General features: G+C 20.8%; 4 protein-coding genes across 4 annotated transcripts; 1 reads left to right on the top strand and 3 right to left on the bottom strand. All coding sequences in view use genetic code 6, as the record gives it.

The window, feature by feature from the left end:
• Nucleotides 1–152: 152 nt before the first annotated feature.
• Nucleotides 153–2,656, bottom strand: TTHERM_000361639 (tetratricopeptide repeat protein; the record flags this gene model as incomplete). Its single annotated transcript, XM_012795457.1, has 2 exons — nucleotides 153–2,480; nucleotides 2,582–2,656. The coding sequence occupies 2 exons, from the start codon at nucleotides 2,654–2,656 to the stop codon at nucleotides 153–155; spliced, it is 2,403 nt and encodes an 800-aa protein (XP_012650911.1).
• Nucleotides 2,657–3,771: 1,115 nt separating this feature from the next.
• Nucleotides 3,772–6,669, bottom strand: TTHERM_00361630 (tetratricopeptide repeat protein; the record flags this gene model as incomplete). The annotated part of the gene is made up of 1 exon (XM_001007373.2): nucleotides 3,772–6,669. The coding sequence occupies one exon, from the start codon at nucleotides 6,667–6,669 to the stop codon at nucleotides 3,772–3,774; it is 2,898 nt and encodes a 965-aa protein (XP_001007373.2).
• An 881-nt stretch (nucleotides 6,670–7,550) lies between these two features.
• On the top strand, nucleotides 7,551–11,891 carry TTHERM_00361620 (hypothetical protein; the record flags this gene model as incomplete). Its single annotated transcript, XM_001007372.2, has 3 exons — nucleotides 7,551–10,807; nucleotides 10,870–10,942; nucleotides 11,301–11,891. 3 exons carry the CDS (start codon nucleotides 7,551–7,553, stop codon nucleotides 11,889–11,891), a joined length of 3,921 nt encoding a protein of 1,306 aa, XP_001007372.2.
• A 527-nt stretch (nucleotides 11,892–12,418) lies between these two features.
• On the bottom strand, nucleotides 12,419–14,641 carry TTHERM_00361610 (kinase domain protein; the record flags this gene model as incomplete). Its single annotated transcript, XM_001007371.2, has 14 exons — nucleotides 12,419–12,509; nucleotides 12,566–12,667; nucleotides 12,720–12,809; nucleotides 12,878–12,967; nucleotides 13,034–13,120; nucleotides 13,181–13,270; nucleotides 13,323–13,412; nucleotides 13,459–13,548; nucleotides 13,611–13,700; nucleotides 14,114–14,203; nucleotides 14,257–14,349; nucleotides 14,396–14,476; nucleotides 14,521–14,567; nucleotides 14,621–14,641. 14 exons carry the CDS (start codon nucleotides 14,639–14,641, stop codon nucleotides 12,419–12,421), a joined length of 1,152 nt encoding a protein of 383 aa, XP_001007371.2.
• Nucleotides 14,642–14,954: the final 313 nt, after the last annotated feature.

Here is a 14,954-nt window from a genome sequence, read left to right as displayed (position 1 = left end):
TAAATCAAAGTAAGTTTTAGGGTTTTTAGATATGTTGTTGATAAATTAGCTATTAAGTTAATAAAGTAAATGTAAATTAATATTTTTGTTAAATTTAACATTTCAATTTATTTCAAATTTTCTTTTGTATTCTTTTGTGTACTGCAAGAATTTCAAATAGAATTATAAATAAGGAGATGTTTATAATTCTTTTTATAATATGAATTAGATTTAAAATCCTATCCTAGCTATTAATAGCAAAGGGCTAAATTATAAAAATACTTTGCAAAGTGAGGATGATTTTATCTGAGTGCTTTTTTAGCAACAGCAAGAGATTCTTGATAATATTCTAATGCAATTTTATAATCTTTGAGTTCATAGTAAAACTCTCCAATTTAATTGAGAGAAATTGCAATATGAAGAGGGTTTATTTCTTTACAATTTTATCTCATATTTAGAGACTAAAATAAATTTTTCTATGCTTATTTGTAGTTTTTTAACTTCAGATAACAGTTTCCAACACTATTAAGAGAAGTTGCAATAGAGTTATGGTTTTCATTAAATAATTTCTATCTTATCCTTAGAGATTTCAAATAGAATTCTAAAGCTTTTTAGTAATCTCCTAAACCTAAGTAGCTATCACCAATGTAATTCATATTTGTAGCAATATCTTAATGGTCTTCTTTAAATATTTATTTTCTTAGATCAAGAGAATCTGATAAATATTTTTCGGCTTTCTAGTAATCTCCTAAAAAATTATATAAGTTTCCAATGTTTTAAATTATGAGTGAGAAAAAAGGAAGTTTTTTTTTCCCCAATTTTACTAGCATTTCATTAGCTCTTTCAAGATTATTTTTTGCTATTTGATATTCTCCATTATTTTATTAAATAATTGCAAGACTGTTGAGATAAATTGCTGTATTTTCATTATCACTTTGATGGATTGATTCTGACATATTTACAGATTTTTAAATATTATCTCTCGCTTTTTTATTGTCCCCTAAATTTTAATAGCGCAACCCTAAATCATTAAGAGAATCAGCGATGTAAGGGTGATTGCTATTTTTAAAAAGTTTTTATCTCATAATCAAAGCTCTTTATGAAAAATTTAAAGCTTTTTGATTGTTATTATTTGCAAATTAGCATTTAGCTATTTTTACTAAAGTGTTAGCAATATCAATATGATCATATTTAAATATTTTTTTCCTTATTTTAAGAGAAAATTAAAAATATTTTAATGCTTCTTTGGGTTTTCTTTATTCAAAATAACAATTTCCAAGGTTATAATATAAGGTTGCTAGTCCTGGTCGATTGCAAGGCTAATTTGTGTCATCCATATTTAAGTAAAAGGTAAGTAACAGTTTATTGTAATATATCTAAACATCAGAGTAGAACTATCTATCTTTATTTTCATCAAAAGCAAATAAAAGTAACAATTGTTATATTTTGTTTGTGTACAGCTTATAAAATTCGTATTTATCTTTAAAATTTTCTTTTAAATTTAAAACATAGCTAAAAAACATTTCATGAATCTTTAAGCAATCTGGTCTTTTATTTATATCATCTTCAGTCATCTAATTAACGAATTCATTAAATTCTTTTATCTCCTACCCATTTATCTATTAGTATACTTGAAGTACTTCTTGAAATGTTTTGCCTAGAGAAAATGTGTCTGACCAATTCCCAGCCTTTTAGTTATTATTTAATATTAATTCCTTAGGTGCATAGTTTTTAGTATATCCTTTTATTTTGACTTCATTTTCAGATTCATTTATTGCTACAGATATACCAAAATCAGCATAAACATGAATCCCTTCCTGTTTGACTAAGATATTTGCAGGCTTAATATCACTGTGAAGAATCTTATGTGCTTTGAGTAAAATCAATCCATCAAGAAGGTTAAATATAATTTAAAGAAGCAATAAAAATGTGAATCCACCTTATTATAAATCTTTTAATTATTGCTGAAGAGTGTACTTGCATTTTTCTATAACAATAACATCTATACCTATATCTATTTTCAAATGATCGATAATCTATAAAAAATTAATATTTTTTTCAAATTTTTTCATAATTTAAACTTCTTACTCTATATCCTATGACTACTTATCGTTTTAATGAATTAATACTTTAAAGACACATTCTTTTTCTTGCTTCTCATTTTATGCAATTATTTTTCCATCATAAACTTATCCAAAAGTACCTTTTGCTATAAATTAACCTATGCGATAGCCTTTATATTTTAATTTTTATTCAATATCAATTTATTAATTTTATGATTAGTTATTCATAAAATTTGTATACTAGTTAGTAATTAAAATATTTGATGGTTATTCCAAATAATCTCCTGAATATTTTACAGATTATTATTATATATCATGATAATTAGAATTAAAGCTATTTTAACTTTAAATCGTTTTTTATAGTAGTTTTTTAACTAAATCTCTTTTTTTAATTGTCAAATCTTAATTAGTTTATTATTCATCACCTAAATTATTAAACTTATTTAGATAATTATTATCTTCTAAAAAAGTATGTATACTTTCATTTCCTTCATAAAAGCTTTATAAATTGTCAAATACTTATGTTTAAATAAAATTACATGGTTATTATATGTTGATATATTATTTTGTTTAATAATAATTCTATTCTTAATGTGTTTAGGTTTTATTGTCATCTGAAAATTGTAATTAAATATTTTGACTTTTTTTAGTTACTTCGCTCTAAATTATTGCATTTTCTTATTAATCTCCCTAAAATTCATTTTGCTAAAAGAATGATGTATCTATTTGTTAATTTTCACATTAAAACTCATTATGAATGTCACTAATTTAAGTTTGATTAGCCTTTGACTAAATTGTCTTCTCTAGATTTATTGAATTACATTACCTTTAAAATATTTTGGACTTTCCTTCCTTTTCTTTTGATTATATAGCTTACTTTTAGCTTCTATTTACTAGTAAATTGTTCATAAAGCAAGATAAAGTTATTATTATGAAAATAAAAATGTTGGCTTTTATGAAAGATTCTAAATTTTTTATCTGCTTCTTTAAATCTTAAAGTGAGATAACCTTAAATTTAGAAAAAGAACTCTAAAATTTTATACGCTATTTTATATTTATTATGTAACTAATACTATTATCTTCTTAAACCCTAAACTTCTACTAAATATCAAAGGACTTATTTCTTTTATAATTATTTAGTTATTTAGATAATATTTTAAAAAGTTGCTATAATTGATAAAAAATAGCTATTAATTGAAAGAAATCAATTTATATATTATAATAAAAATAATAAATGATTCATTATAATTATCTAATCTAATTCTTTAGTAAATCTAAACTTAAATATTCTAATTAAAGATTGATTTATATATATTTATGAATTAAAACAAAACAATTGAATGAAAGCTATATTTTTTTATAATTGCACTATTAATATTCAAATAGAATTAAGATTTATAAATCTAACAAAAGTTTTCTAAATTCTTACTTTGAAGTAAAATTTGTTTAGTATTTAAAAGATATATATAATACTAATTCCATAAAAATAATTTTAATATTTTTTTATAAAAATTTAAAGAAATACGTGTAAATTTGATCAAATTGGATTTTCTTAAAATGAGTTCACATTCTCAATATCCTTTATATCATACCAAAAATATATTTTGAATAAAATTAAAGTTTTATGAGACTCTTTAGATATATATATATATTGTTGATAAATAAGCTATTTTTAATTAGTTAATAAAGTTAATGTAATAAATAAATATTTTTGTTTAATTAGAAAATTTCAATTTATTTCAAATTTTTTTTTGTATTTTTTTGTGTACTGCAAGAATTTCAAATAGAATTATAAATAAGGAGACATTTTTAATTCTTTTTCTAATATGAATTAATTAGCTTAATTTTTTATTTCATAAGAAAATAGAAAGTAAAGCTAAGATTTAAAATCATATCCTAGCTATTAGTAGCAAAGGGCTAAATTATAAAAATACTTTGCAAAGTGAGGATGATTTTATCTGAGTGCTCTTTTAGCAATAGCAAGAGATTCTTGATAATATTCTAGTGCAATTTTATAATCTTTAAGTTCATAGTAAAACTCTCCAATTTAATTGAGAGAAATTGCAATGTGAAGAGGGTTTATTTCTTTACAATTTTATCTCATATTTAGAGACTAAAATAAATTTTTCTATGCTTATTTGTAGTTTTTTAACTTCAGATAACAGTTTCCAACACTGTTAAGAGAAGTTGCAATTGAGTTATGGTTTTTATTTAATATTTTCTATCTTATCCTTAGAGATTTTAAATAGAATTCTAAAGCTTTTTAGTAATCTCCTAAACCTAAGTAGCTATCACCAATGTAATTCATATTTGTAGCAATATCTTAATGGTCTTCTTTAAATATTTCTTTTCTTAGATTAAGAGATTTTAATAAATATTTTTCAGCTTTCTAGTAATCTCCTAAAAAATTATTTAAGTTGCCAATGTTTTAAATTATGAGTGACTAATAAGGAATATTTTTTTTTTCAAATTTTTCTAGAACTTCATTAGCTTTTTCAAGATTAATTTTTGCTTTTAGATATTCTCCATTATTTTGTTAAATAACTGCAAGACTGTTGTAATAAATTGCTAATTTTTCATTATTATTTTGGTTGATTGCTTCTAACATATCTATAGCTTTTTAAATAAGATCCATCGCTTTTTTATTATCCCCTAAATTTTAACAGCGCAATCCTAAATCATTAAGAGAATCAGCGATGTCAGGGTGATTACTGTTTTTAAAGAGTTTTAATCTCATGATCAAAGCTCTATATGAAAAATCGTAAGCTAATTTAATCTCATTATTTACAAATTAGCAATAACTTATTTTGAATAAAGTGTTAGCTGTATCAATGTGATCATATTTAAATAGCCTTTCCCTTATTTCAAGTGACTATTCAAAGTATTATAATGCTTCTTTGCGCTTTCTTTATTTAAAATAACAATTTCCAAGGTTGTACAATAAGGTTGCTAGTTCTGGTTGATCGTAAGGCTAATTTGTGTCATGAATATTTTGGTAAAAGGTAAGTAACAGTTTATTGTAATAAATTTAAACATCAGAGTAGAATTATCTATCTATATTTTCATCATAAGCAAATAAAAGCAACAATTGTTATATTTTGTTTGTGTACAGCTTATAAAATTCGAATTTATCTATAAAATTTTCTTTTAAATTTAAAACATATTTAAAAAACATTTCATGAATCTTTAAGCAATCAGGTCTTTTATTTATATCATCTTCAGTCATCTAATTAACGAATTCATTAAATTCTTTTATCTCCTACCCATTTATCTATTAGTATACTTTAAGTACTTCTTGAAATGTCCTTCCTAGAGAAAATATGTCTGTCCAATTCCCAGCCTTTTATTTATCATTTTTTAGTTATTCTTTAGGCGCATAATATTCAGTATATCCTTTAAAATCAACTCCATTTTCAGATTCATTTATTGTTACAGATATACCAAAATCACAATAAACATGAATCCCTTCCTGTTTGACTAAGATATTTGTAGGCTTAATATCACAATGAAGAATCTTATGTGCTTTGAGTAAAATCAATCCATCAAGAAGGTTAAATATAATTTAAAGAAGCAATAAAAATTTGAATCCACCTTATTATAAATCTTTTAATTATTGTTGAAGAGTATATTTGCATTTTTCGATAACAATAACAAATATACCTTCATCTATTTTGAAATCGTCAATAATCTATAAAAAATTAATATTTTTCTCAAATTTTTTCATAATTTAAACTTCTTACTCTATATCCTATAACTACTTGTCGTTTTAATAAAATAATACTTTAAAGACACATTCTTTTTCTTGATTCTCATCTTATGCAATTATTTTTCCATCATAAACTTTTCCAAAACTACCTTTTGCTATAAGTTAACCCTAGCGATAACCTTTTTATTTTAATTTTTATTCAATCTAAAGTTATTAATTTTATGATTGGTTATTCATAAAATTCGTATACTAGTTAGTAATTAACATATTTGATGGTTATTCCTAATAATCTCCTGAATATTTTACAGATTATTATTATATATCATGATAACTAGGATTAAAGCTATTTTAGCTTTAAATTGTTTTTTATGTTAGTTTTTTAGTTAAATCTCTTCTTTTAATAGTCAAATCTTAATTCGTTTGTTCTTTATCATATAAATTAATATATTTATCTAAAGAATTTTGATATTTTATTTGCAAAGTATGTATATTTTTATTTTCTTCATAAAAGCTTTATAAATTGCCAAATATTTCTGATTTAATATTTTCTTGTTAATGTGTATTGATATATTATTTTTTTTAAAAATAATTTTATTCTTAATGTGTATAGGTTTAAATATTGTTGTCTGAAAATTGTAATTAAACATTTTGACTATTTTTTATCTCTTCGCTCTAAATTATTGCATTTTCTTATTAATCTCCCTAAAATTCATTTTGCTAAAAGAATGATTCATATATTTATTAATTTTAACATTAATACTTGTTATGAATGCCATTACTATAAGTTTTATTAATCTTTGACTAAATTGTCTTTTCTATATTTATTGAATTACATTCACTTAAAAATATTTTGGGCTTTCCTTCCTTTTCTTTAACTTATATGGTTTACTTTTAGCTTCTATTTTATAGTAAATTTTTCATAATACTAAACTATTGTTATTATTATGAAAATATAAATGCCTATTTCTATGAAAGATTCTAGAAATTCTATCTGTTTCTTTCAATCTTAAAGTGAGATAACCTTAATTTTAGTAAAATTACTCTAAAATAGGATATATTATTTTATATTTATTATGCAACTAATGCAGTAATCTTCTTAAACCCTAAACTTCTACTTAATATCAAAGAATTTATTTTCTTTGATAATTATTTAGATAGTATTTAAAAGAATTGCTATAGCTGATAAAATAGTTATTAATACAAAGAAAGTGGTTTAAATCTTTGAAAATAATTAATTATCAATTATAAATAAAATTGCAAAACATATTTCTTAGTAAAACTTAAATATTCTAATTGAAAATTGAAATTGATATGTGTGATCTATATTATGAAATAAAGCTAAATTTTTTAATAATTAATTTATTATTATTCTAATAAAAAAACAATTTATAAATCTATCTAATACAAATTTTCTAAATTATTACTTTCCTTGAAGTAAATTGTTTAGTATTATATAGATATTACTAATTTAATAAAAATAATAATTTTGTCTTTAATACAAATTTCAATTAAATAAAATACACTCTAATTACTTAATTACTGTTGATTAACTTTATATTAAACTTATATATTGGAAACATTCAACAAAAAATTTAAGGGGAAGGGAAGGAGGTAGGAGTATGGCTTAATTAATTAGGATTGAAAGTAATTAAAATATTTATATAAATTTGAATTAAAAAAGTATTTTTATTAAATTAAAAAGATAAAATTAATTAATTCAATTTCATAAAAAAAAGCCTTTTAAGTTAAAAAAGTCTCATAACATAAAATAAAAATAGATTTAGAAAGAAATTTATTTTTTCATGTTTTAAATTTATTAACCTCTAAAAATAGATTATACATGCAAAAATTCTGATTTGCTAGAAGATTCTTTGATTAATGATTTGGAAACGTCAAAAGTATAGACAGAAAGCTAATAATTAGATTCAAAGCCTGAATAAGATTAAGAAATTAAAAAAGAAAACAGTATATTCTAAGTTAATTTTTTTTAGAATGATGAAGAAGCTTAAAATACAATCTTAAAGAAGGTATTTAAAAAAAAAAGAAGAGCTAGGTTTAATGATAAAATAAACAAGTTAAACTAAAATGAAGAAAACAATTAACAATAATAATTTGAATTATGCAGATTGTTATAAAATAAAAATACCATTGTAGAGCTTATTTACAAGAGTGAATTAAAATCATTTGTAATTGTTAAAAAAAATCTTCTTGATTCGGAAAATTTTGACTCAGAATACAAAATATTGTAAATGTTAAAAGATAAGAAAATAACTTTAGATATTATTTCAAAAATAGATGAAAATAGATAGTTTTAACAAATAGCTGGTAAAACTAATTTATATGCTTTAAAAGAAAAAACTAAGTGCAGTCATCTCTTTGAATTATACTTTTTTGTTCTTAATAATAAGCTAAACTAAATGCATGAACTTGGTATAGCTCATTCAGATATAAAGCCTTTGAATATTGTTGTTTCGTATGAAAATGAGCCTTTTTTCATTGATTTTGGAGGTGCTGTTTTGTTAGAAAACTACTAAGATTATTTGACCAGCTTTAGTTATAATTATAATTTGAATACCTACATATAAAAAGATCCAAATAGTGATGGATATATAATTAAAGAATTTAACAGTCCTGAAGAAGCAAAACTTTGTGATAAAACTCAGCTTGCTATAACTTTTTTATTTTTATTTTGCAACGATAGCCAGCTTAAAAATTTCTTTTATGAAAAAAAATGGAATGATATTTTTTTAATTTTATATGAAAAAAGTTAGCAAAATAGCAGAAAATTAGTGCTCTATCTCATTAGCTCTATTTTAAATAAAGCTGATAGTAATATTAAAATTTTTGGAGATGAAAATTCAGTAAAAAACTCTCCATTTTTTCTTAACCTAGCTATTATCAGAGAGGAATTAACTTATTCTAATGATGTGGTTTACAATGAAGAAACCAATAGTTATTCAGTTTACAAAATTGATTAATAAAGTATCAGATTATTATATCTGCTTGATCAATCAAATTGTGTAATTGAGATGAATTCAGAATAAATGATTATTAAACCAGTGATTGGACTAAAAGAATATGAACATATTTATAATAAATACAAATTACTATAATTGTATCATGAGAAAATATGCTAAAATTTTTATTTCGAATTGGGATCTTACAATTTGCATAATATGTGCGAATATCTTAAAGTAAAAGAAAAAGGTGTCATTTCCATTAATATCAAAAATATTGAAATACTTAAAAACTTGCTACCTTCCATTGAATATGCAACAAATAAGAGTAGTCTTTTAGAGTTTAATTTCTTGTGTGAAGATGATGCATTGATCGATTTTTTAGAGATACTAGAAAAGGATTTAAAATATTTACAAGTTTAAAGTATTTGCTTAATAAATTAGATAGAATTTAAAACTAAAATAAATTCAGAAAATAAAAGCGATTCAATTGTAAAATTTGAAATGAGTTTCTTTTAATTATAAAACAATTTAGAATAACAATTTATTGAATTATTAAATAAGTTTTAAACCAGAACAATTGATTTTTATTTTTACCATGAAAAATATGCAAAATAGGAAATAGGAAATTTTGAAGTAAATTATTAATACCCAAATTTATAAAAGCACTTATATATGATGTTTAAAATGATTAATTTAAATACTAATTCACCAATCAATCTTAAATTTAAGATTTTTTATGAATTCTCATAAGAATTGATTTTAAAATAGCAATAATTAAAATAAATTAAAGAAGATTATATAAATAAAAATTAAAATGCAAGTTGCTGTAGATAAAAGATAAAAGACATTTATTAGAAATTATGTAAAATAGATCAAAATTAAAATGATTTGAATGGCGATGAAAATGTTTGTTCTTAAGATTACTAGTTGCTTTTCGATGTTAAAAATAGTTTATGTTCTGAAATGGAAGAAGATATTTTAATAATTTTAAATTATTTAGCATATTATGTTTAAAATAATTGCAAAATTATCATCAAATTTTCAAATTTTCTTTTTATGAATTTAAAAATATGGTAATATTTAGTTCAGATAATTGAAAATAACTTGATAGAAGTTGTTATAATCAATTGTTAGTTTGATGAAAAAGCTATAAGCTATTTAAGAGAAATTTAAAAAATAAATAATCAAATTCAGTTCTTATTTTCTCATGCTAATGATTAAAATTATTTGCTTGAACCAGAATTATCTAATTAAGAAAGCTCAAAAAAAGTGGAATTTGATTTAAGCATAAGTGTACTTGGCTCTGAATAAGAAATGTAGAAAGGACTTTTGATCTCTGACAAATAAATTTCTAACATTGAAAATAAAATGTAAGATGAAATGAAATTAAATATTAAAGAAGAGTAAATATAAATTAATGGGGAAAAAGATAATGCAAGTAGATTAAATTTATAACTTAACGAAACAGACTTATAAAATATGCAATTTATGCTAGGAAAACATTAGGATTACAGAGGATAAATACTAGATGAATATAAATTTTTAGACATAGGAGAATAGAATATAATTAAAATCGATATGAAGAACAAACATGAATATATTAACAAAGAATATGAAAAAATTGATTTAATTATTTCCTCCATTTAAAATAAAATGCATTTCTAGAAATTAGTTATATCTTATGGAAAAAGTGCTTTTACCTATGAAGATGAAGATAGAAACGATGAAGATGATGACGATATTGTTTATAGTTTTCCTCACTTGAAAATATAATACTACCATGATAATAATTTACATAATATTTTAGATAAATTTTATGATTTATATTTGTGCATTATGAATTACTATTAACAGTTCATGCTCATTGAAAGTTACTCGTGCTTTAAATAGGTTATTACTTAATTTAAAGATTATGATTCTTATTAAATTGAGTAATCCTTATTCAGCTGCTTTCAAACTGATACTACTTTAAAAGAAAGAGATGACATTTTTTAATATTACATAGACCAAGAATAAAGCTCAGAAGTTTTGATAGATTTAAAATATAAAATCAATATTTTAGATAGCAAATAAATTTAAAATGACAGTGATACAACTGAGTAAAATATCAAATAAAAATATATTTCAATAGATTATCAATAGCTTATTAAAAATTTAATAGCTTTTAGTAAGAATTATTGCTTTACAGTAAAAAAAATAGCAAATTTTAACTTTAAAAACAAAGATTTTATTCTGTAATTTTGCTTTAATGAAATAAATGTTGGAGATGATGGCTTTCATTGTTTATTTGATAATATTTTAAATACTTTTCATCACAAACAAATAATATTAAATTTTTAGTAGTGCAATCTAACAAAATAATCTCTAATAACTATGAATGATATATTACATAAAACCAATAAATAAGAGAAAATTATCAAATTAAATTTAAAAGATAACAAGATTTCTTACTTCGATTTCAAGTAATTTATAAAAATATTGATTAATAATAATTAAATTCATATTTATTTCTTTGAGATTTTAATTTGTAATCATGCAATATTGGAGTTGATTAAATTTGAACTTGATTAGCTTTATGAAATAAAATAAAAGGAAAAACAAAAAAATCACTACAATAGAAATTAATTTGATTAAGATTTTGTTTTAATTATGAAATATAAATAATAATAAAACTAACAAGAAACAGTTTCTCATCAATATAAGATAGTTTTAAGTTTTGATATGGATTAGTTTGATTAAAATTGTTTGTATTAGTGGTGTTATTATAATGATTATGAAAATAATAAAATAGATATTGAACCAGAGATTAGATTGATTGGTCAAAATAATGCCCTTGAAAATTCATAATTATATCAAATACTCGATGATGATTAGTTTATGAAAAATAAATTGCAAAAAATAAATATTTAATCTACTGATTTTGAAGATCCTTAAAAGCAATAATTTTGTTTATTTAATTAATAAAATGAAGTTGTTAGATTATAAGACGTATTTTTAAATACCGTTTCTTCACTCTTTACAGATAAAAAGGAAAAAATTAGTAAATAATTTGATGAAGAATTAAAAGACGATATTGAATTGATGATGTAAAAAGTTTAATAATTGCTTTATCTTCCTATTTTTAAATATGATCAAGTTTAATCAGTGCTTTAATAGTATACATAGGAAAAGAAAACTGAATGAATTACAGAAACTAATTTTATATCATATATCTAACATTAAAATTAAATTGTTATTTTATTTTAAAAAACCTTCTTGAGTTAGATTGATAAAAATAAAATTTAGTATTTATTGATTTTTAAATGAATAATTTTAAACTTATTTTTTTAGTAGAATTATTCTTAATTTGTTTATTTTTTGAATTTCTTTTATATAAATTCAATTTTTTATATTTTATTAATCTATCAACCTCTCATTCATTTATTTAAACCTACAAATTCATAAATATTATGTGTGGAAATGAAAATATTTCATTATATTATATACACTTTAACTCCTAATTAATTAAAGGAATCAATAAATTCCTTTATTCCCATTAACTTATTTGGAGAGTTTTATTTTTTTTGGATTAATTATAATTAAATAAATGTAAATAAAAGAGAAATTACTGTACATTATATTTTAATACAAAAAATACAAAAATAAATATTAAGTATTTGTTTTTCTTAGTTAATTAATTGATTCGAACTCTTTTTTGATTCTTCATTAATTCATGAATAAGCATAACATTAAATCATTCTTTTGGACTTGAGCATATACCTTAGAATTGAATTGTTTTACTATAGATGCTAGATAAACTTTCTAAGTATTTTTTTAATTTTCATAAAATTAATGTTAATATTCATTTAATAATATACGACTGATCACAGACATTTATTTTTAAAGCATTTAAGTATTGGCATTATTTTAAAGCTCTACCAAACTATATATACTATTCAGTATCAGTATTTCTTTCAACACTATAAAATTAGAAATTAAATTATGCTTTATCTAAATTAAATTTAGTTTCACCTAAAAAGTAATTCTAGAAATTTGATTCTTTTCAATTGAGAAAGATTCTCAAGTATTACATTTATTGAGTCATTTTTTATTTGATTTTCGCTTTTGATAAGTAAATAAATAAATAAATAAATTTAATATTGTTTTATTAAAATGATTATTTATTATACTTTAAATTTAGCGAAATAGTAATTAGGGAATACGAAAAATTTAATTATGTTAGAAATTCAATTATTCCTTATTAACTTAAAGAATTATGCCTTTATTTATAAAAATAGATATTACAATTTTATTACTTTATTTTTTTTTATTATAAAAATACTTACATTAAATCTAGAGACACTTTTTATAATTTAGAAGCAAATAATTCAACACCTATCTGCTTAGCTCCAAAATCAGATAAGAAATTTTAACTTTTGTTAAATTAAATTAAATAGAATTTAATCTTTTTATGGAAGTTATAAAAAACTTACTTTAAATTTAAATCTAAGGTTTGTAAAGCAGTAATTTTTAATATATTATTAAGCATTTACTTTATTCCATCTTAACCTATGCTATTGCAACTTTTATAAAAGAATTTAATTTTATTTCTTACATTTATAATTAATAAATTACGATATATTCAAATTTAGTTCTTTCAAAGATTAAAGTTTAGAAAGCTCTTAACCTAAAGCGATCGCTCCAGATTGTTTAATTGTATTTGATCTTTAAATATTTAAAGATTAATTTTATTTTTTAAAATAATAAATACCCTAAATTAAGACTGAGAACTTGTATATTTTCAAAGTTTTTTAGATATTGACATACCTAAGAACAGCCTGTAGGTCCTAAAGAATTTACACTTAGATTATTTTTAAAGATAATTAGTAATGCTTCATTTTTATAAGAATTTTTAATATTTACCTTAAATCCAAAGATAGATCCTTCACAGTTTTATTGGAAGAAAATAGTTATATTAATTTAATATAACCTTACTATCTCAAATTCGATTATCTTTTCATTAAATAAACATCTTAAAGATTAATCAATCACTTTTATTTCTTTGTGATAATATTTTTAAATGCTCTTAAAAATTATATTTATATATTCTATTTATTTATATTTGAGTATGTCAATAGATCAAATTTAAATTATAAATTATCTTTATCAACAAAATTTATTATTAAAAACCAATAATTTTTTCTCTTTAAAATTATTCTATTTATAATTTTTTTTTTGAATAAGTATGCATACCATATTTTAAAATTAAATCAAATTATAAAAAAGTTTTTCTGCATAATTTTTTTAACTTATAAAATATTTGGTTGAAATTTACTGCTTTGTTGTTATTTTATCTAAAAGTCTTTTTGAAGAATTAAATATCTAATTTTTGATTTAAATTTTGAAGAGTTTAATATTTTTTTTACTAAAGAACCAAGTTTATTTCTTAAATTTGTAGTTTTTGTAACACTAAAGCCAGTTGTTCTATCTCTTCTAATCCTTCTAATACACATTTTCTTAAATAATAACATGAATATCAAACCAAATTTATAAACATATAATTATTTACTTGATAACTAGTTGAAGATAATTTATATTTTTTATAGACATTAATATTTCTCCAAATTTTTGTATTGCTGAAGATTTGAACTATATTTGTTCACTATATTACAAAATTAACAATAAATTATAGCTAAAATTAATTTTACGCAAAAAATATTTCTATCTTCTTATGATATGGCTTTAACATAGTTAAAAGATTATTCAAATCATTGTTGTCAACTGTTTAGCTGCTTCAAAAAAATATTATTAAATTTATTTTTTTTTTAATTACCTGAATTGCATAGTGAATTAAACATCTTTCTTCTTTTTAGTAAATATCTATGTTAATTTCATTAAAAAATTAAAAATTTTATTTTATTTTGTTTCTTTACATTTTTTTCAACTCCAAACATTTTTTCTAATTTAAATTTTAATTGTAAAAATTGATTTGTTAAAAACAAAAATTTCTTTATAAAAATAATAGCTAAAACTCTTAATTAATTTTATAAAATCTACCTTTCTTCTATCTATTTTATATTTTTTTTACATAACTCAAAATTTATTTTTAAAAATAATAATTTTAGTTTTAAATTAACAAATATTATTTATTTATTTACTCTAATTTCCAATTATATTAATTCCAAGTTTTAAAAATATATATATACAAATGACTAAATGGGGCACTTTTTTTTGGGCAAAAAAGATACTTAGGGAATACCTTAATTA

This window comes from Tetrahymena thermophila (genome assembly GCF_000189635.1).
Source record: "Tetrahymena thermophila SB210 genomic scaffold scf_8254813, whole genome shotgun sequence".
Taxonomy (NCBI): Eukaryota; Ciliophora; class Oligohymenophorea; order Hymenostomatida; family Tetrahymenidae; genus Tetrahymena; species Tetrahymena thermophila.
The sequence above is the reverse complement of the archived record's forward strand: the minus strand, read 5'-3'. Positions and strand labels throughout refer to the sequence as shown.